The sequence below is a fragment of the Urocampus carinirostris genome, chromosome 10, assembly GCF_059441175.1.
Source record: "Urocampus carinirostris isolate Australia breed hairy pipefish chromosome 10, RoL_Ucar_1.0, whole genome shotgun sequence".
Lineage (NCBI taxonomy): Eukaryota > Metazoa > Chordata > Actinopteri > Syngnathiformes > Syngnathidae > Urocampus > Urocampus carinirostris.
In genome coordinates, this window is record NC_142358.1 from 19,672,043 (window position 1) to 19,693,381 (window position 21,339).

The window sequence follows — 21,339 nt, forward strand, 5'->3', positions numbered from 1 at the left end:
GCACTATGCAAATCAATTTTGCTGGCACCGGGAGTAAAAATAGTTTGATAATGCTATATGGTCTAATGCCTTTTCATGTGTCAACCTTACCACTTGTGGTCTAGTGGTGAAATGTGTGTGCTCTTACTGCCACTGTTTTTTTATATTCCCATTGTATACAATCTTTTTTGATTTTTGATCAGTAACACTTATTGACCAAACAATTATTGCATTAATATATACTGAAAGTGTACATATGGAACAATTAAACACGAATACATTTGCTCTCACTGTAGTCTCAATTTCATGCCCCTTATAGTCCGATTTGCCAGATGTATGAACACAATATGAAAACATACTACTTTTGGGGGTGGGTGTAACAGAGTTGAAATTTGATTGTTTTGAGTTTTTTTTTAAATTCCGGTACCGCATTCATTTGTTAAGCCATGGCCATGTGCGACTTTCTTTTTGGTTTGGCACTTTATGAGCTTCTGCGCTTGCCGTACCTTCAGCTCAATAACATTGTGCTGGAGATGATTGCAGTCGTGCACAGACGCCCTGACTTTTGTATTGTTTTGTTTACTGAATGCAGGCAATAAACCAAGTGACTGTGAACCCTTGTGTCGCGCATGATTAAGGGTCGTTACATGAGCATCAAAATCCAGTGCGCCTTTATAATGCAGAAAATGCGGAATGTAATGCCAACAACGCTCACTTGTAGTAGTACCGGTAGTTAAAAAGCAGGATTATTGTTTAAAATATTTGTCACCAAGGATGTAGGTTTTTGGTTGGCATTAGTTGGTACCACATCATAACAAAACCTAAGTCTCACATGAAATAGGGTCAAGTCACCGCCAATACATTGGTCCTTTGCATCAGCGATTCAGCAGAAAACGCTTCTTGCTGTCTGCTTCCAACATTTTTTGGAACGGCAATGGTCTTTCCCTGTCTTTCACCGTCATCACAATTAAGCCAAATGCTACATATGAATTGTGATTTTTCGTTGTCTTGGCTTTTGGGAGACTTTCATTTGATTCTATATCTCTGTCTCCCTCCGCCTGTTTTCTCGTGGCTGTTTATTTTTTTATGGTGTATCTTGAGGGGTCTGCTTCACTTTCTGTCAACAAGTCGTACTCATGCTATGTGAAAAATGCGTAAACTCTGTGAAAACAAAAAGCCTTCAACACTAAGTGCACACTCTGCCAATGAGAGTACCACAGCCTCCTAATGGGGTGGAGGTGCAATTGCATTTTATTCAAGAAAAAAAAAAAGTTTGGCGAGTTCAATGGCGCCCCACTATTTGAGAATTACTTGCTTATAGTCTATCATATAATTTACTTTTTCCATTTTGTGTTTAAAATATTCCCGTTCCCCAAAAATATTTAATATGGCTGATATTACTAGTTGTTCTTTGTTGTTGTATACAGCCCTTTGAGACTTTTTGTGTTAAAAGGCTATACAATTAAATACGACTTGACACGTCTCATGATTTTCCATTCATTGCAACGATTTTTGCAGGCAATTTTTCAGAGTACAGGGAAACATACACTGAAAACAAGTAGTACTTACCCTATCTGTGTCTTTCTGCAAGTGTTTTAACATGCTAGTGTTCAACTTAAACATAATAAGTGAGACAAAAGCAGAATCCAAGTCAGTTCTGAGAGCTTTACATACTACACTTGATTTACTTTTTAATGATGCTGTCATTGTCACAAAAGTCTGCTTGTCTCTGTGCAAAGTTTTATTGCAGAGTCTGAGCAACTAAAGGATCAGTGGGTGGACGCCATGAGGGAATCTATAGGTGAGGCGTTGTCCAATAGTGAGATTGCTGATCAAATATGGGCGGAGCCGAGCAACACCTCCTGTGCCGATTGCTGCGCTCCAAAGCCGGAATGGGCAGCCATTAACTTGTGTGTTGTTATCTGCAAGCAATGTGCAGGTTTGTGATTAGAGCATTACATCTTTATTCAATTATTAAGAGATTTGGTGTGCAGATGGTTTGAATATATTTTCTATTTTTTGACTGTATGCTAAGAATGTATGGCTTTTTGATGTGACGGGAGAATGTAAGATAAATGTGAGGAAGGATAAAAAACGCAAAACAATTACTCTTGATCTAAGAGTTGTAGCCTGTTTTAAAATGTCATACTAGTGTGTTACAGCGCACATGTGTTTTTTTTTCAAAGTTGCTATTTGTGTGTCTGATGTGCACATGTTTTCAGGGGAGCACAGAGGCCTAGGCCCTAACATTTCTAAGGTTCGGAGTCTAAAAATGGACAGGAAGGTTTGGACCGAGGGGCTTATTCAGGTACACATTTTGTGTGTTTTATCTCACAAATTCTGAAGTATTTATGCACAGTTCTAACCAGCTGAAACCACGGTTCCAAGTGTGGCACATATGCCAGACGTAGTCTAACAGTCTTGAATCAATTCATTCATAAATTATTCCATTCTCTCCATTCCTCAGATGGAGAGAATAAGCCCAAATCTATCTCTGAATCTTCCTACCAAAAACATCGGAGCAAACCGATACCCAAGAGACAATGGTTAAAGAAATAATGGCTTTGTGAGGTCTGTTAGGACTTATATTTGGCTATAAGGTCTAATTCCTTTTCATGTGTCACTCCTTTGGGTCAGCTTGATCTCAAATTCCGACTATTCTAAATTATAGTTCATTCCGTGTTGTTTACTTCGAAGATCAACAAACAAGGCTTGGCTCCTTGTTTAAGCACAGAAAGACAATGGAAAATCTTAAAAGTAAATGGAAAGTCTGTTATTATATTATATGTATTATATTGTCTTCTTACCATATTCCACTCCCCCAAAGTCCTTCTAAAAACATTACTACTACTACTAAACTACTAAAGGATTTTATACGATTGACTCAGTTAATGCAAGATTTTCACCGAGTGGGCTTTAGTTCAATGACAGGGCGGCAGGCTGTTCGAAATGCATAATATTTAGTCTAGTTCTGTTGATGAAATCACTCAAGGCACTGACTGAAACCACATAAACATGCCTTGCTCACATACAGAGGTTGTAAGATAGGATTACAAAACAAGTGACCTAAAATAAGACAAAAGCTGAATTTAGTATTCAGAATTTGTAATTGACTTTTTTCTTACCTTTTTTTGTCAAATACGTTGAATTTTATGGAAATAATTGTATTATTTGTCACATAATGTATTTCAGGTTTTCCTCTTGCTTGGCAACAACCGTGCTAACGTTTTTTGGGCTGCAAACGTCCCACCTAGCGAGGCGCTGTCGCCCTCAAGCTGCAGTGACGACCGGCGGCGTTTCATCGTTAATAAGTACCGCCACGGCAAATACCGGAAATACCACCCTCTATACGGAAACCAGAAAGAGCTGAATAATGCAAGTTGAATTTTCTTCTTTAATTCCTTAACGTTTCTTAATAAATATTGGGTATTGCTTGAGTAACTGCACCCAACTTAATGAGCAATATTGGTGATTCAGACAGTTGATGGATTACAAAAAAATGAGATTTTTACAGTAGGATTTTGACATCTTCACCTTAAACAAATTGGACGCACAATAGTCATTCCATGTCATCTTTACCATGTTTACCCTCTAAGCTTGCCTTTCTGACAGTCAATCTATAGTATACAGCCATATTTAAAAAAATACATTTTATTCGTTTTTTTTAAATACACTGATAGTCCTGAAGCAAAGTTCCCTTTGTCATTCATCTGACAGAAATATTTACGGTTCACAGATCCCCTAACCACCTTGGTCATCGGGGCACCACCTCCTGTGGTGTGTCTTAGGCGAGTACAGCCTGGCGTGCCCATACCTTTTCAAGCCTGTTTTTTTTGTGTGTGCTGCCCCACATTAAAATATTTTCCCTGGATACCAGTAACAGGAGAAGCGTCCTGGCACAGATACAGCACATTTATCATCTGGCCGCTGTTTTTTTGGTGTAAAGTGTCATCCTGCCCTTCAGAGATGAGCCTGATCTTGGCATTGACAGGCAGCAGCGTGTGTGTGTGACAATACTGATAAATAGATCTTAAATCACTTGGGAAAAACTCTTTTATTCCCAAATTTAGAGTAAGCCTATTTTTCTTCATATTCTCATCGTACAATACGAATTGCATAGCTTGTGGCTTTCATATTCACCTTGAAAAACAAACTGTGGCAATGATCTGGTGTTTTGTTTATTTTTGTATCTGTATTTAAATTATGTATTAAAAGTAATAATTAACTACATTAATAGAAAAATGAAATTGTTCATTCAAAAATAAAATATTACTTGTCAGTTAAATAAAAGTAAAACTGATCATCCTTAACAATTGATCTAACCTCGTATTATGTGGTCCATTCTCAATTCTCTGGCAGACTGACCTAATTGTGATGACAAAAATGGAACGCACCTGTCAGTTGCTAATAAGGTTTAAGCTATTAGACTTAAAAACAAACAGACTTGATAATGTGAAAGCAGATAATGCTCTTACATCACTTATAGGTAGCTGGTGATCAAATTAAAATAAATGCTAATTACTTGTGTATATTTTCATTGGACTGGTGAATAACAGGATGTTGTGGCAATCTAAAAAGCTTAAAAAAATCATTGAGGTTTGGGTGGACTAATTGTGGAACATTAGTCATTACTGTGATGAATATGTCAGTTTTTGCGACCCAGCCCGTCGTCACTCATGTGTAACTTAATGCACTTTACCACAAACAAAGTCCACTGTTCTCATTGAAATTGAGGTGACTCACATTTACCGCCTGATTCTGGTTACTTTTCCTTCCCCTACCTCGAGGGCGTTAATGCGTCTGTGTTTGCACACGTGCGTGTCCCATGTTTTGGATGATCAAAGGATAAAAGTCCATTTTAACGTTTTTGTTTTGATTGTTGCTGTTCACTGATGTAACTTTTAGATTTATAATGCTCACTTTTAACTGATTCTACTTTCACACTGTTTTTCTTCCTGGCTGTCATTTGATATCTTGAATTCTTTTGTTTTTGTTCTAAAGCTGGGCCTAATGGAATCCAGAGCCCTCTCTGTGACCACGTTGCTCCCAGGCAGTGTGTGATGGGTCAAGCAAAACATCTGCAGTACTTTAGAAAACTTAAAAGCAAAAAAAGGCCGAAGTCCAATTCATCTGGCTGTGCCTTTTTACTCCCACATCCCTTCGTCCTTCTCCTTGTTTTTCTCCCTTTCTCGTATGTGACATCACTACTCACTGCTGGAGCTGGAATGTGCTGTAACTCCGCCTCTGCTTTTCTTCTCCTCTTTTGCTTTGCATTGCTGGGCAGTGACTGGCAAAGAAAGTTTCTTTCTTACCTCTAGGTCCATTTATCCGCTTGAAACTGTCTTCAAGTTAGTCCTAAACTTATTTGGTAAAAGCGTCTCCTTTCCATGGCATTCTGGATTTTGTCGAGTAGCACCTGTGTGATGAAACCAGCAGGTATGATTGTTTATTGCTGATCTGTGTCGAGTAAATAACACATTTGTGGTCGTATCTCAGTAGGTTAAAGTGTATTGTAGCATTTAAGGAGTGACTGTGTTTTATTGAGCAGTGGAACTTAAGCATGTGTGTGCTGGGAATCTGTGTCAATAGACTTTGACTCCCTGGCTGGATTTGATTGTTTGATTAGAGGCTACTTGGAGCTCGAACGTGTTTTCACATTGCAGCCTTTGTGCATACATAGCTTGGAGTGGCCTGTGAGAGATCAACATGAATGCTAATGTGTATGGACGTACATCAGTTTGTATTTTGTGTGTGTGTAGTGATGAGTGATTGGTCTTTCTGTCAATGGGCATCATTGTCTTTCATTTCATTCAGTTTTGCAGACCACGCCATTTGCTTTCTGTCCTTTTTTGTGCCCAAGTGTCTATAGTCATACATTAATAAGTTGAATATGATCTGTTGAAAATGCACTTCGTGACTGAGAAGAATGTCAAAATTCAACATGGAAGGTTTTAAGATAGTGTGGTGTGTGTTTGTTTGTCAAAGTATTCACTCACTCACTTGAAATCCTCTTGTTACAGTGTGTCTTTTGTTGCATTTGTCTGGAGCTTTGCTAAGGTTGTTGAAGCCCCATCTGTATGCTATTCCCATTAGATGTTGTGGCCTACATTTATGGCTGATATGCTATTGTTTTGAACATTATGTAAATGACACAGAGTGTTGACCTGAGATCAAGTTTAAGAATTTAGTAATAAGTGTATTTCAGAACAAGCTGCCTTTTAAATGCTCAAACTTTAAAATATAGTTACCAAACATTTTACTACCACTTTTATTCGTGTTAATGTAGCTAAAGGGAGCATAAGACCAGAATAACACATTCCTCCAACAGGACACAAATCATGCTTACTCTCTGGGTGGACTTCCCCTTAGCAAAGTTATCAGATGACATTGCAGATGTCAAATGAGTTGTTCGTTTCAAGTGTTATTTTTTGACTATTACAAAAAATGTTAAACAACAATAATGAAGTTTAAGACAAAAACCTCTGGGAAACGAAAACCTAAATTGTAAAATTTAAAAAAATCAAAACAAACAATTTTACATTTTAGTACAACAGTATGATCTTCATAAAAATTGTTTTTCGAAGGTATTAACTGCATGGAGTGATGAACGCTCAATTTCAGTTGTGCTGCTAGTTGAATTGTACTTTTTTTTAATTTTCCCCCTTGTTGGTAAGTGGGGCAATGACCTAGTTGATCAGTTCTAATAAGCTGTTTCCTGTTGGCGTTCTGTTAAGTAGCATGATGGACTGCTTATTTGTAAACCCTACATTTTTTTACCTTGCTTGGCAAAAAAGCTAACAACATCTGCTGACATTGTACATGCACAATATTCAGTAACTTTATCCAATTTGGAAGCCAGCCCAAGTGGAGTCTTGGTCAGAACTAGCTGTCTGCTGCTTGCCAGCCATAACATTAGGAGGGTTAAATCCTTAAATGGAGTGTTTGTCAACATTTTTTGAGCCAAGACACCGTTTTTCATTAAAGAATCGCAAAGCATAACCGTTCATTGGAATTTTTTATTAATCCCAGCACCAGTTGGATGTTTTGTTTTTAAGGCTTAAATTATCATCTTGACTAAATTGACATTATTTGACATTATAAGGTTTTTTTTTTTTTGGGTGTCACGCTGGCTCAGAAGTTTTTTATTTTTTTTATTTTTCTACCATTACACTGTATTAGATCTTTTCTTCTTCTTTTTTAATGGTAGAAATAATACCTAAAATAAGAAAGTTGATCAACCACTGGCAAGAATTAATTTCTTACTAATTTCATCTTTTTTTAAATGTTATCAGCAAAGTTGAGAGCAAAGTGTTTACTTTTTTTGTGTACTATTGTTAATTGTGCAGTGACATTTTATACAGCTTCATCAAACAAAATAAGTTATTAAATTTATTTCCCTGTGCTACCCCCATGAGCATATAATGTAACGGATCCCTTGACCACCTGGGTTGTCGGGGCACCAATGAGGACTCAACTCTAGAAAGCTTTCTCCACTGTTGATGGTTCCTGGGCTGTTTAGGGTCATGGCAAGGTTGGCACCAGTCTTTTCCTTAATGTTGTCGGCCCAGTTTGTTTTTGATCTTCCTCTCCTCCTGCTCCTTTGGAATTTCCCCTCAAGAATTAACTTGGCCAGTCCTAATGATCTTGGTACATGTCCATATTACTGAAGTTTCTGTCTACGCACTGTTGACAACAGTTCTTCATAGGGTCCATTGTGCCCCCTGATGGTATTGCGCACCGTTTTGTTTGTCGCACGGGCTTTGTAGCTGATGCCCAGAAGTTTCCTTTACCATCTCCTTGGCTTTGATTTTATCTTTCAGTTTTCCTGGTAAAGTAAATGTCTCGCAAGCATAGAGGAAGATGATTTCACTGCTACGTCCTGGCCCTTCTCATATGACGGCTCCAAAATATGATACACAATTTGTTTAATTTAGTTTAGTCTTTCTTCAATTTGTCGCCGAACCTAATGCTTCCTATCAGACCCAAGTAAATTAAACATTTTCTTTCATCACGGACGGAAACTGTGTAAAAAGGTCAGTGAAAGTTTCATGGTTTGGGGCATGGTTTCTGCAACAGGAGTTTATCCTCTTGTACAGCAACATGGCCGAGTGAATGCAAATGTGTGTCAAATCCTTCAACAGCACATGAATCTTTACTTTCATTCATCGCCCAATCAATCTGCAGGCCCGGACAACATTCCGGGGCGGGTACTTAGGGAGTGCGCCGATCAGCTGGCTTGTGTACTAACAGACATTTTCAACACCTCGCTAGACCAAGCCAAAGTACCATCATGCTTCAAATTTGCCAACATCATCCCAGTGCCAAAGAAACCCCAGATCTTATCACTCAACGATTACCGGCCCGTTGCACTGACTCCTATCATAATGAAGTGCTTTGAGAGACTGGTTAAAGAGCACATCACCTCCAGTCTCCCCTCCTCATTCGACCCCTTTCAGTTTGCCTACAGGACAAACCGCTCCACCAGGGATGCCATCTCCTCTGCGCTTCACCTGAGCCTGACACATCTAGAGGAGAAGAACACCCATGTGCGGATGCTGTTCCTGGACTTCAGTTCAGCATTCAACACCATCATCCCACAACATCTGGTAGACAAAATGAGACTCCTGGGTTTCAACACCCCCCTGCGGAACTGGCTGCTGGACTTCCTCTGTGACAGACCCCAATCAGTGCGGATAGGTCAGAACAGTTCAGATGTCATCTACCTCAGCACGGGCTCCCCCCAAGGCTGCGTCCTAAGCCCCTTGCTGTTCACCTTGATGACACACGACTGCGTCCCTAGGTCCGCCACAAACCACATCGTGAAGTATGCTGACGACACAACAGTGGTGGGCCTCATCAGGGATGACAACGACCTGGCCTACAGAGAGGAGGTGGAGCAGTTGGTGGGCTGGTGCAGGGACAACAGCCTGGTCCTGAATGTCGACAAAACTAAAGAGATCATTGTCGACTTTAGGAAAAACCAGCCCAACCATGCCCCACTTTGCATCAACAACAAGGCTGTGGAGGTTGTCAGCAGTATCAAGTTCCTAGGGGTGCACATTACAAACAAACTCACCTGGTCCGTGAACACTGCATCACTGGTTAAGAGGGCACAGCAGCGCCTGTACTTCCTGCGGAGGATGAGGAGAGCCCACCTGCCCCCACCCTCCCTCATTACATTCTACAGGGGCACCATAGAGAGTATCCTGACCAGCTGTATCTCTGTGTAGTGTGGAGGCTGCAGCGCTACCGACTGGGGTAGTGTGAGGAGGGTAACGAGGACAGCAGAGAAAATAATCGGGACTACACTTCCCTCCATTCAGGACATTGGCCAGAAGCACTGCCTATCCCATGCTAAAAACATTACCGGGGACCCCTCTCACCCCCATCATGGACTGTTCACTCTGCTAGCCTCTGGGAAGAGGTACTGCAGTGTGCGGTGCAGGACCACCAGGCTCCGCAATAGTCTAGTCCCCCTGGCCATTAGACTGTTAAATGGTCAATCTAACATATAGTTAACTTAAATCTAAACGGCTGCTAATCTGACTTTTTGCACTACTGGCAGTTTTTTTTTTATAGCTTGCCACTCCTTGCACATTGCTCTCTGCACTATTGTAATTACAGCGTTATTGTTACAGTGTTAATGTTACTGTGTACCTGACTTGTTAACCTGACTGCCCATTTTGCACATCTGGTTAGCTACTCTTCTTGCACTATCGGCACTATGGTAAAATACTATACGTAGCCAAAATACAATACAACATTATTTATATCTGTACATTCAAGGAAACTGTGGGGGTCAGATGCATCGACATTTCGTTCTGTATACACGTGTACTAGAATGACAATAAAGTAGATCTGAATCTGAATCTGAATCTGAATCTTTATGCAAGACAATGCTATATGTCACATAACAAAACGCGTAGTCCTTTTGTTGAAAAAAGTGTTGTTGTAGCATGGTATGGACACAACAAAATCTCCCTAGACTGTTGAGCAGTGAAGATTGTATTATTTCAAAATAATACCATTTTTATATTAGTTTTTCTCTTATATTAATCTCCAGTGTATATAAATATAACATTATTGGGTGGGTGGATCTCTTAGCCACTAGGGCCATAGGGGCACCATTTCCTGTGTTTTTTCTTGGGCAAGTACAGCCTGGAGGCACCCATCCACCTCCGGGCCAAAATATGTTTCCACCCAGTCTCAAAACGGGGACCTTTCACGCGTAAGGCAAATTTGCTTACCGCCTCACTCCAGAAACTATAATATAATTGCCTGTTTATAAAAGGAAAAAAATGGTAATCTGCTGCCATCTACTCAAATGTTAATGTTAATCAGCTGATCACTAGAAGCAAGCAAAGAAACTAAACAATGGGATGTTTTTTCCAAAGGTAAAATTGGGCAATTTCCTGTAGCACACTAAAGTTCTCATGGCACGCAGCACAAACGGGCACAGTTTTGGCATCGACAGGAGTGAAGCGTCCCTACCACTATCAAGCAATCATTGCCTTAATGGGTCCTTAATGCTTGTGTGTTTGCTGTATTGGAAACACATTTGTGATGTGCATTGCTGTCCCCTACCAGATAGTTGTCGAACAAATATTTTTGATAGCTGATTGAAAATGTTTTACCTCAGGCTGTAAGACTTTGCTTTGTCAAAAGTATATCATTGTTCACGATTCACGGAACTCTTAACCACCTGTGTCGTAGGGGCACCACTTCCTGTAGTGTATCTTGGGCAAGTACAGCCTTGTGGTGCCCATCCCTGACCAGGCCGTTTTTTTTTGGTAGGAGTTTAGTCCCCGACATGTATTAGATAGGACTGGTTTCCCCGGTTACCAGTAGCAGGCGAAGCCTGCTAATCTGACTTAGATAGATAGATACTTTATTCATCCCCGCAGGGATATTAACATATACTGCATATATACACAGATACTGCATCTTTATCATCTAGCTTCTGTTGTTTTTCTGTGTATAGCGTCATCCCGCTCTTCAAGAATGAGCCCGAGCATTCACTGGCAGTAGCGCGCGTGTGTGTGTGACAATAAAAGTATATGCTTTTGTTTTAAACATTAAACAAACCTCATTAGATTTATGCTGTGATAATTTGGTAAGTAAGTATATGAGTTACTGAAGTACAAGGTCTCATCTCATCTCATTAGCTGCACCGCTTATCCTCAGTAGGGTCGCGGGGAAGTACAAGGTCATTCTGTTAAACTTCTGATGGTTCTATGGCACTTTAGAAAGTTTTTGATTGGCTTCAAGGGAAAAAGGAGGACTGTTGCATCTATTTATTTATGTATTTATTTATTTTTACCTGTTGGTCATTTTCTTTTCAAATGGAGCGTTTGATCTTTCACATTTCCTCAGTTTTTGCTTCATGTTGCGTTTTTTTTTCTAAAGGCAGATAACATTTACCAGCTTTCTACATATTTATTTCCTCATCCCGGCTCAATTTCTTGTTTCACCCCATTTTGTTTGGCAGCTTCTCTTCATTCTGTTTGATATGTAAACTAACCCGAGTGATTTAAGAGCAGAAAATGGTTTACCTCATCTGGAATTAATATATGGACCCATATAGAAATGTGGGTGTGTCTCAATGATGAAATGTGCAAAAAGATCAGACTGCGTGAGCGTATTGGCAATGTGGGCATCAGATTCTTTTAAGCACAAGTAGTGTCTGGGTATTAGGTTACAGGATTTCTTCATTTTTTTACAAGATTTTCTCTCCCCAAACTTCTCACTTTTCCCATCCAAGCAGCCAGACGGAGCTGGTTGTAGACACACCCTAGATAAAATCGCTGGCCTTTTGTGTCTCTGGGAATTTTGTTTAATATTTTTGAACTACCGCCCCTGCGTTCCTTCTTGTATGTCCCTGTCTGCATGCTACTCCGTTTATTTCTTTCAGAAACGATAGATGTTTGAGGCAGTCTGAGTTTAAGCCCATTTTCGCCCGGTGTTTTTCTCTAATTGGATTCCTGCTCTCTCAAGTTATTTATTCATATATAACACTAACTTACATTTAGCATGCATGCAAGCAATCACATTAATGCCCAGCAGCTGATTTAGTTTTGTCTAACTGTATCTCATAGAGACTTATGAGGCTTGGTTATCATCCCTCAGCACCTGGCATTCTTATTTAATGGCAACTAATGAGTGCTTGTGGCCCTGATTAGCATGTTATTTGGATAAAGTAGAAAACAGTATATCAGGCGCAGTTTTTTTTTTTTATAGTGCCTACTCCAAATGTTGTTGTTTTGGTGCTGCCTCAGTATTCACTAATCAGGTTTTTTGGTGTTGCAGTTGTTGAAGGTGTTGAAGTAACTAACATTCTAAAATATCACAAAAAAATCCATCAGAACACTACTAAATGGCAAATATTGACGTGTTGCTATGATCATTAAAAATGTGTTTGAGAAGACTGGAGGTATTTGGTTTTCATTCATTAAAAGTCATAGCAAAAAAAAAATGGTAAACACAATATTTTAACTTATAGTATATATATGCAATTATAGCTTGGTTTTTGAATCCATCTTTTTTTTGTTTATTTTGTTCTATGGCTATTTTTATCGGTACAGGACTGAAATGATGTTGCCAATTGAATTCTGACTTCCCATTTGTATTGGAAAGTGTCAAAGCTAATCATATTTAGTTAATTGTGTATTTCTCTCTCTTCTATGTTACAAATAATCCTGATGAGCTTGACTGCTGTTTTGTACCATTTTTGAACCGAAAGATATATATGACATCGTTGGTTATTACTGCGCATGTGCGAACTTTGAACCGTAGACGTATGTGTGACGTCATTGATACTTTCTGCGCATGCGCACGCTTTTTGAACAAAACCCGGTTGCAACGCGGGAAACTTGTGAGACGCTGAGACTTTTGAATCCGTCTGCCCACAGCTGTGAATAAATTCTAAAACTACATTTGCCTCTCTTACTGATCACTCCAGTTTAACCTATTACGAAAATATTAACCCTAACATTTTGGTGCCGAAACCCGGGACGGTACGTAGTATTTTGAAGTTGAAAACGAAAAAAAAAACAATCAATTCTACCGCGTGGTCTAGAACAAAGGAAACCCTTCAAAGTCCGCGTCACCGTCAACGAACCAGGATGAAGTGATCGGTAAGAGATGCATTTCTAATATAAAAATTTGGAATAATTCTAAGAACGAAGCCATTTTTTATAAAAAGATAAAGTTGAATTGGCCACAGAGAGAGACCATAGTGTTGACGGGCGCCATATGTGGGCTTGAGAAGCCATTACAAAATCTTAGCTAAGTAAATACCCAAAAGGAATCAGAATAAAATACGAAGTATTTTAAATACTCAAACTTTTTGTTTGAGACGGTTGTATTGATTGCCTCGGGACGGAAATGTCGACACTAACCCCAAGCGTGGGGACGGTAGAATGGGAAAGAAAAGTAAGGGGGAGGGGTACAGAGACGACCCCCCACTTTTCCCATTGTCCTTTTTCAAAAAAAGGACGGGTCCCTCTGTGGTTATATAAAATAAAATAAGGTTTAAGTAAACTGCATGGCTTCATAAAAAAGTGTACACGGTCTAAAATTAAACTAATTTTTTGTGGGCCCACTCTGTCTTGTCAAATGTTTTATGTTTGTTCAATGTGTAAATGTTTGTATTCTTTCCTATATTCTTATTCTTCTTGTCTTATATGTTTGTGCTGGTTTTTAATCGGCCCACGTAACTGAAAAGGAAAAAAATAGAAAAATACGAAGATTATTGCCGCAAACGAGAGAGCGCGCGCATTTTTAAAAAAAAAAAAAAAAAAAAAAGGGAGCGAAGTGCACATTGCAACGAGAGAAACGTTTTTTTTAAGAGTAAGACGATTTAAAAAATGTTGTTTTTGGGTGGAACCGAGAGCACATCGCGTTAGGAATCGAAAACGTTCGTTTTTTGGGAAATCGGCGTTTGACGCTAAGGGTGTTCAACATAACGCCTGCGGGCCTAAGGGGTTCCAAAAATATATTTTTTTTTCGGTCCAAATTTTTTTTGTTTTTTTTTCAATTGGAAAACGATAAATTTAGGTGTGATAAGTTTAGAGAACTTATGTTTGAGTTATTTTAGATGCGTTAAATGAAGTTAATGCCAGAATAACACTTACTAAAGATACAATAACAAAAATAAAGATAGAATATTCCGGTTTTCAGTTCTAAATTAGAAAATTAAGGACTGTAAAGACGGGGGAAAAATCAAATTGAGCCAATTGGAATGGAATAGAGATAAAAGGTGTTTTGTACAAAATTATCAAAATAGAGCGAATAATTATTTTCAATGAAATATGGAGGGAAAATTCATTGAGGGGAATAAAAATGATAAAATGACTCGTAGATCAATACACGTCATTTTTACATTTAGGCTGGTAAGCTAAAAGGGGTGTTAGAAGGTGCAGAAGGAAAAAGTGTTATGTAGGGAATGTATTGTTGGCAAAGCATGTAAGGAAGTTGTTAGATGGACAGTGAAAGTTCGAAGTTTTTGAAGAAAGGTTTTAAAGGAAGTAGGCACGAAGATCAGATTGAAGGCTGAATTAGTTCACGAAAGGAAAGAAAAGATGAGGAAAGGAAGAGACACAAGATGTGGACTGATCAGAGCGGAAAAAGAAGAAAGGATAATGCAAGTAAATAAGAGTTGGTAGAAGGAAGTGGAATACAAGTAAGAGAAAGAAGGAATGTAAAAGGGAAAAGTTATTTAAAGAAAAAAAATAATTCGCTGAAAATTGGATATGAAAAACTTGAGACAAAAGTATGAAAAACATCACATTAGTGTTTTTGGAGTTCCTCTAGGGTCTTGAAAAACACTATATAAATGCAAACCATTTATAATAGATTAGAATATACCTTTACCGACATTGTTACAAAATGGGTTAACATATTGTGACTGACAATGAAATTTGGCATAACAATCCATCTTCAAAGTAAGGTAAAGGAACAGAGAAAATAAGGTTCTAGTCATAATTGAAACAATATTTACACAAAAATAATTGCATGTAAGATGTTACATACAATTGAGGTTTGTGTAATATGCATTTGGTGAATAGACATCACAGCAAAGAAGTTGTCAGCATTGTGCAAAACATGTGACAGTATTTTTATAGATAAGCTATACAAATTAACGGAAATTATTTAAGGGATGAAAATCTAATTGAAGGCAAATGAACATAGATATACTATCGAACACTACACTACTTCGTTGCCATAATGGGAAATATTATAGACTAGAATATTGTTAGGGAACTTTCGTGAAAACACTACAAAGGACCTAAGGTAAAGTTTGATTTTACAGCAAAAGTGTTGCACTAACAATGTTTTGAGTTCTAGAATTTTGGTTCTTGTCTCATTTGGACTCAACAACCCGCTGAGGAGAAAATGGGATCAGCGAAAGGTAGCACAAATAACATGATGAAGATATTCCATGTGATGAACAATGGTAAGTGAAAAACCAATTTTTATGATATTAAAGGAATATGTCATCAATGAAGGTGTTACAGGTGAGAACCAGAAAAGTTTTGTGTTCATATTCGGCCGGTATGAACCATAACTATGACAAGTAGATCTCATCTTGTTGGAGTCCATCGCAGCGATTGGAGGACACCCTGAACTGGTTGCAAGCCAATTGCAGGGCACACAAAGATACACAATTCACTAGCTCATTCACACGTAGGGACAATTTGGACCAGCCAGTCCACCTGAAATGCATGTTTTTGAATGAGGTAAGTAATCCGGATAGCCGGACGGAAACAATGAGATCATGCAAGCTCCGCGCAAGAGCCAGTGGCTGGCTTGGAACACACACACCTGTTCCCAGGTCCTTAATAATGCCGCACACGTGCTGGCCACTGCGCCACCGTGCTGCACACACATATATAATATATATATATGAAACAATTTTAATACTGAACTATCAATAATGATAATATGATAGGGATTTTGAATTCCCTGTACTAGCTTGCTAAAAGATTTATAGATCTTGGGAGAGATCTAATAACCCCTGAAATTAAGTGATACAAAGATATCTGCGTATTCATTCAGTTTTGATCATCAAATTATTAATTTATTTTCTGCATTTGTTGATGGTAATTGCAAATAACAGGCTTGTCTTTTTTCCACTTTTCTACTTTCTGTACTTCTCTCTTTAACATCTTAGTACAACATAATTCGTGATATCAATCATCAAACCAAATGAGCCGTAAAAGCAAGCTCTCTTTGATGAATTGAACAAGGAAAAAAGCCGTTTGTCTAATAAAAAGACTGACCTTCACTCGACAAGAATTACCAACAACAATGACGTAATCTCGAAGCGACGAGATCTCGTTAGCTAAGATCGGCGTGCAGGAAAATAAAACTCGTATAACAAAACCAAATTAACGATTAGGCTTGTAATGTGTTAAATCTTTGTTAAAGAGTAACTAAATGATAATGACAATTTAAAGGGAAAAAAGTTGCGTCCCCAGCATAAATGACGTGTGGAAATGTAAACGATGAGTGTATAATATAAGATAACTATACAGAATAGTTTAAAAAGAAAGAATATTTGAGTAACAGAACTAATCATTTCTTGTTGAATATGCGAAATGCAAAAAGGGTAATAACTTTAAGACATGTAGTTTTGCTCCTGATAAAGCAGGGACGAAAAAAGCAATGAAGATGACTGGAAAAACGTCCATAATTTTAGTGTTCATCTTCTCGTTCGTAAATGGACAAATTCAAAAGAGGCGTAATATGTAAAGGTTATTTCCTTAGTTGTTCTCGTATTCAATAATAGATTACTCTCAATAGGTCATTTGAACCATTTCAAATAATCAAAATTTTGAAAGAAGTTTGAAAATGACGACAACTTAACACAAAAAAGAATTGGAGACTAGAAATCATAACGTAGCTGAAGCTATTTCAGTCACTGAATCTATTTTTTTCTTTCTTTTAAACAGGAAAAAAAAAAAAGAAACAAGTATTAAGTCGGACCAGATCGTTAATTTGTTTAGCTTTAATCACAAGGGATCTCGAAAGGCTGCTTAGAACGAAGACTAGGGCGTAGAAACAAAGATGGTTGCGCAAAATAAAAGATAGATACTTTGTTCATCCCCGAAGGGAAATTCACATTTCCAGCAGCATCCCTGAGCTGAGAACAATCGAGAACAATCGAAAATAACACGGGAGCTGCTGGAGTGGCTGCCATTCGTGACGGCGCCGGAAGAAAAGATTCAATTTGAATCATGTACAAACAAACAAACAATTGAATCATGTACAAACAAACAAACAAACAAAATATTCATGTTTCAATAAGTGGAGTGTTAATAAAATGGGGGGAAAATAATTTCTGATAATGATATAACCAGGTAAAACTAATTTTAAGTTACCTGTCCAAATGAATGTTGTGCCATGAATAAACAAAATAGATAATTCATAAGTGACAAGTATGTATGGCTCTATATTGAATCAATAATAAAAGATTGATTATGGTTACAGAGAGAAGAAAATACAATTAGAGAAGTTATGACATTAAGTTCGATTTGGCATTTTTTGAGAATTTTTTGTTGATCTTTTGAGATTTTTGATGTTTAGTGTGAGGATTTGGAATTTTGACAAATTTAGCCCAAAGGAAATTGGGAGGACAATTGATTACACACTGAATTTTTTTTAGATTGAGTGTTACGATTGACAAATGATAAACAAATGTGTAACAAATACTGACTTATTGTTTGGTTAAGTTAAAAGGAAACGGTTTCTATGGAAGAGCATTTTTAGAAGACAATGAGAAACTGATCAATCTTGAAAAGGGTCATAGGAAATAAAAGTAAAGGACTAGTTGATTTCGAGACATATCATGCTAATTTAAGAATAATTGCATGGGAAATAAATGAATAGAAATTGATTAAACTAAGATAATGTCTACTAGTACTTAAATTTAGAGAAAAATTTAAGACATTGAATAATCCGGCCAATTTACTAAAAACTCCCACTACGTAAGCACAATGGAATTAACGAGACTCTTAAGTGCCAGTGAATTCCACAAAAAGACTCTTTCCTTTCTTTTTGAAAGTCCATTTACTCTTCAAAGGACATACCACCCTGTCAAAAAGAAATCATGGACAAAAATCATTTGCTGAAAGAGCCAAAGACATCAGTCATCCATTATTTGCGCCGCTTATCAACAGCGAGGCCAAGGGAGTGAGATGGAGCACATCCCAGCTACGCTCATCAACAACGACATCAAGGGAGTGATGGGGCACATCCCAGCTGCTTTTCAGACAGCTAACAGGAGATTCCTGCAGTCGTTACCAGTGAAATTGACAAAAAAGTCAATAAAGTCATTTTGTGTTTGACATGGACACATTTTTGAAAAACTATTTTTGATGGGCCAAAGGCAACATTCAAATGGTGAATGAAATGTGGAATAAGCAAATCAAAAGACTGAAAGACAACAACATTCAAGAATGCGTCTGCTTGAAGTTATATAGAGTCTTGTTAATACAAAGTGTAAATGTATTTGAGGAAGATTGATAAATTCATCTTGCAAATTTATAAATGTGTCTGATTTCACTCCTATTCATAGATTGTGAACTTAGGTTTTAACTCAGGGGGGAACATTGAGACATTCCGTATAATATAAGTTAAAACCTAGTTTTTTCCGAAATTGATGAAAAATTGTCTTCTGAATAAGCTCTCCATTTAACTTTTTTTTTGAGATTCAAATTACGAAATTTGGACGGATAGAAAAATATTACACAAAAGAAATGTTGTAATATTACAAAATTTACAATGTTTGTCAAATTGATTAACAAAAATCAATGAAAATAACCGTTTACCATTAGAAAATCGCCCACATTGAGAACATTTTGGGATGGTATTTTTCATTTTTGGCAAAATCATTCACTTTGAGCGTGAATTACCTGCTTTCTTTGCAAAATACTGTTATTTTATCTGAAATTTACTTACTGAAAAGATAATATATAGGTTATGATTTTTACAAAGGGTGAATCATAACAATAAAAACGTCTTTTCTTGGGTTAAACTGATAATTTAACAGTCTATCCTGGTCATCTGCCTCGAGGGGAATGGCCAACAGCAAGATAACACATTGAAAATCAAAAGAAAATGCAAATAAAAAGTGCATACAATTTTTTTTCTCGAATGTGATCAATCTACAAAAGAGAACACTCGAACACTCAAATCAGGGTAAATGATTCTGACAAGGATAATGGTTAAACTGATTCAGTGACTAGATTTAGTGAAAAAGCAAAATTTGAAATTTAGAACTGACAATTTAAAAAATAAATTGTTTATCTTCGAGTTAGAATTTTGGGATAAAATGCTCAAAATGGATAGGGCATCTTATAGTGGGGATTTTGATTTTCACTTATAATAATATAAAGGCAACTTGAGAAAACATACAAATCTATAAATGAATTTGTTGTTTTTTTTTTAATTTGTTTTGAGCCATGAAGTCTCAATAGGGGGGAAGAAATAGCATAGCACATTCTATTTAATAAAAAAAAAAATTAAGTCCTGACTATCCTTTTTTCCCCAACTACAGCTTTCCCTGAATATCCAGTTCTATGGTATTGATTTATGCTTCTCATCCATACAGAAGGTGACCCCTGCTGATCAGATGATTGAGTTCTGTCAGCCCACAGGGAGTGTCAAACCTAACTTCTTTCCAAGGACAGCGGTCAGGATTCTGGGGAGTGTGCTAGCACTCGCGCCATCAACTGTGTCTCCTACACACGTCCGCCTCGACGCAGGAGGCTGTTGTCATCTCAGGGAAGAAGCTAACTTGCCAGATCCAAAAAGAGGAGCAATCCAATGTTGACAACTGGATGGTGTCATCTCATCTACAAGCAACACATCATCACGCCAGGAGGTGTGGGGATCCTTACGGTGCCCATGCCCATGAAAAACAGCATCAAAAGCTGCCAATAGTGCCCTAATCTATTCTTCGGAAAGAATAGGCATTAGATTCTACAATGATATCTAGAGAAATGGTCGTAAAAGTACCAAAATGAGAATCCTAACAACTGAGGGAAGAAACGAGATTAGGTTCAATTTCTTCTATCGTAATGTTGAAAATTTTGGACTTTGCGGACTGCTTTGTTACATTGGTATCAGTTCCCATACACCAAATTTAAGTGGACTTAGACAGCATTGTCTAAAAGGACTTATCCCTAATGGGAAACCTCCCCATTGCACACACGAAGATCTGAGCGGGTAAGCTAATCGAGTCCCGTTCACAAAGTCATCCAGGCCCTGTGGAGACCAATGCACAGGCAGGGTTCTTTGTTTTGTGTTTTTAGCTATCACACATTACTACTACATTTCCTAGTATAAGAAACACTCTCGACCTCATGGAAATGAGGTGGGAGGAGGGGAATTTTTTTCCTTTACGAAGGTTTTTCGCCCCTCCACGAAACTATTAACCTGTTGCATTTCTTAATGATGTGTTAACTTGAAAATCTCTGGTATTATCACTGATATCCTTCGAAATCCACAACAGGGGGGAAATGTCAAAGCTAATCATATTTAGTTAATTGTGTATTTCTCTCTCTTCTATGTTACAAATAATCCTGATGAGCTTGACTGCTGTTTTGTACCATTTTTGAACCGAAAGATATATATGACATCGTTGGTTATTACTGCGCATGTGCGAACTTTGAACCGTAGACGTATGTGTGACGTCATTGATACTTTCTGCGCATGCGCACGCTTTTTGAACAAAACCCGGTTGCAACGCGGGAAACTTGTGAGACGCTGAGACTTTTGAATCCGTCTGCCCACAGCTGTGAATAAATTCTAAAACTACATTTGCCTCTCTTACTGATCACTCCAGTTTAACCTATTACGAAAATATTAACCCTAACAGAAAGAGACAATGAAAATCAAGTCTTTTCAAGGTCAGTTACAATATTTTTTAGGATCACAAATATCTGAGGAGGGGCAAATAATCAGAGTAAAATTGAAGTATTTCCTGCTACCCTCCTCCATGCTCACTCACACTGAATTTAGACAGTACATCGATTAAGTTGCTTCGATATTCCATGGTAGGTTGATATGTACAAACAAGCTTATTGTACTTATTTTTGGTATGAACTTGACTGAAAATGTCTGCAACAATGTGAATTTGAGCACCGGTCAGCTAAAAAAAATACTGCATCCTGCTCAAACTGCCCATATGTTTTTGTCTCCAACCCCCACAACCCTAAACTTATAAAAATATTCCATCCTCCTGAGTCAAACGACTAGTGATGTTTTGTCTCCTACCCCCATTACCCCAAACCTCTTCTGTGCTGGAGCTGGAAATTCTTTACAAATGGTGAGCTAGCAAGTGCAAAGTGGTTTAAC

At 37.9% G+C, this 21,339-nt stretch overlaps 1 protein-coding gene across 4 annotated transcripts in view; it reads left to right on the forward strand.

Annotated features, from left to right (window-relative positions):
• arap1 (ArfGAP with RhoGAP domain, ankyrin repeat and PH domain 1) overlaps positions 1–21,339 on the forward strand; it is an 85,600-nt gene that overhangs the window by 33,361 nt on the left and 30,900 nt on the right. For all 4 annotated transcript variants that reach the window (XM_088345065.1, XM_088345067.1, XM_088345069.1 and 1 more), the window contains exons 11-13: positions 1,719–1,918; positions 2,202–2,287; positions 3,172–3,354. In XM_088345065.1, coding sequence (XP_088201191.1) covers positions 1,719–1,918; positions 2,202–2,287; positions 3,172–3,354 — 469 coding nt within the window. The remainder of the gene's footprint in view (positions 1–1,718; positions 1,919–2,201; positions 2,288–3,171; positions 3,355–21,339) is intronic.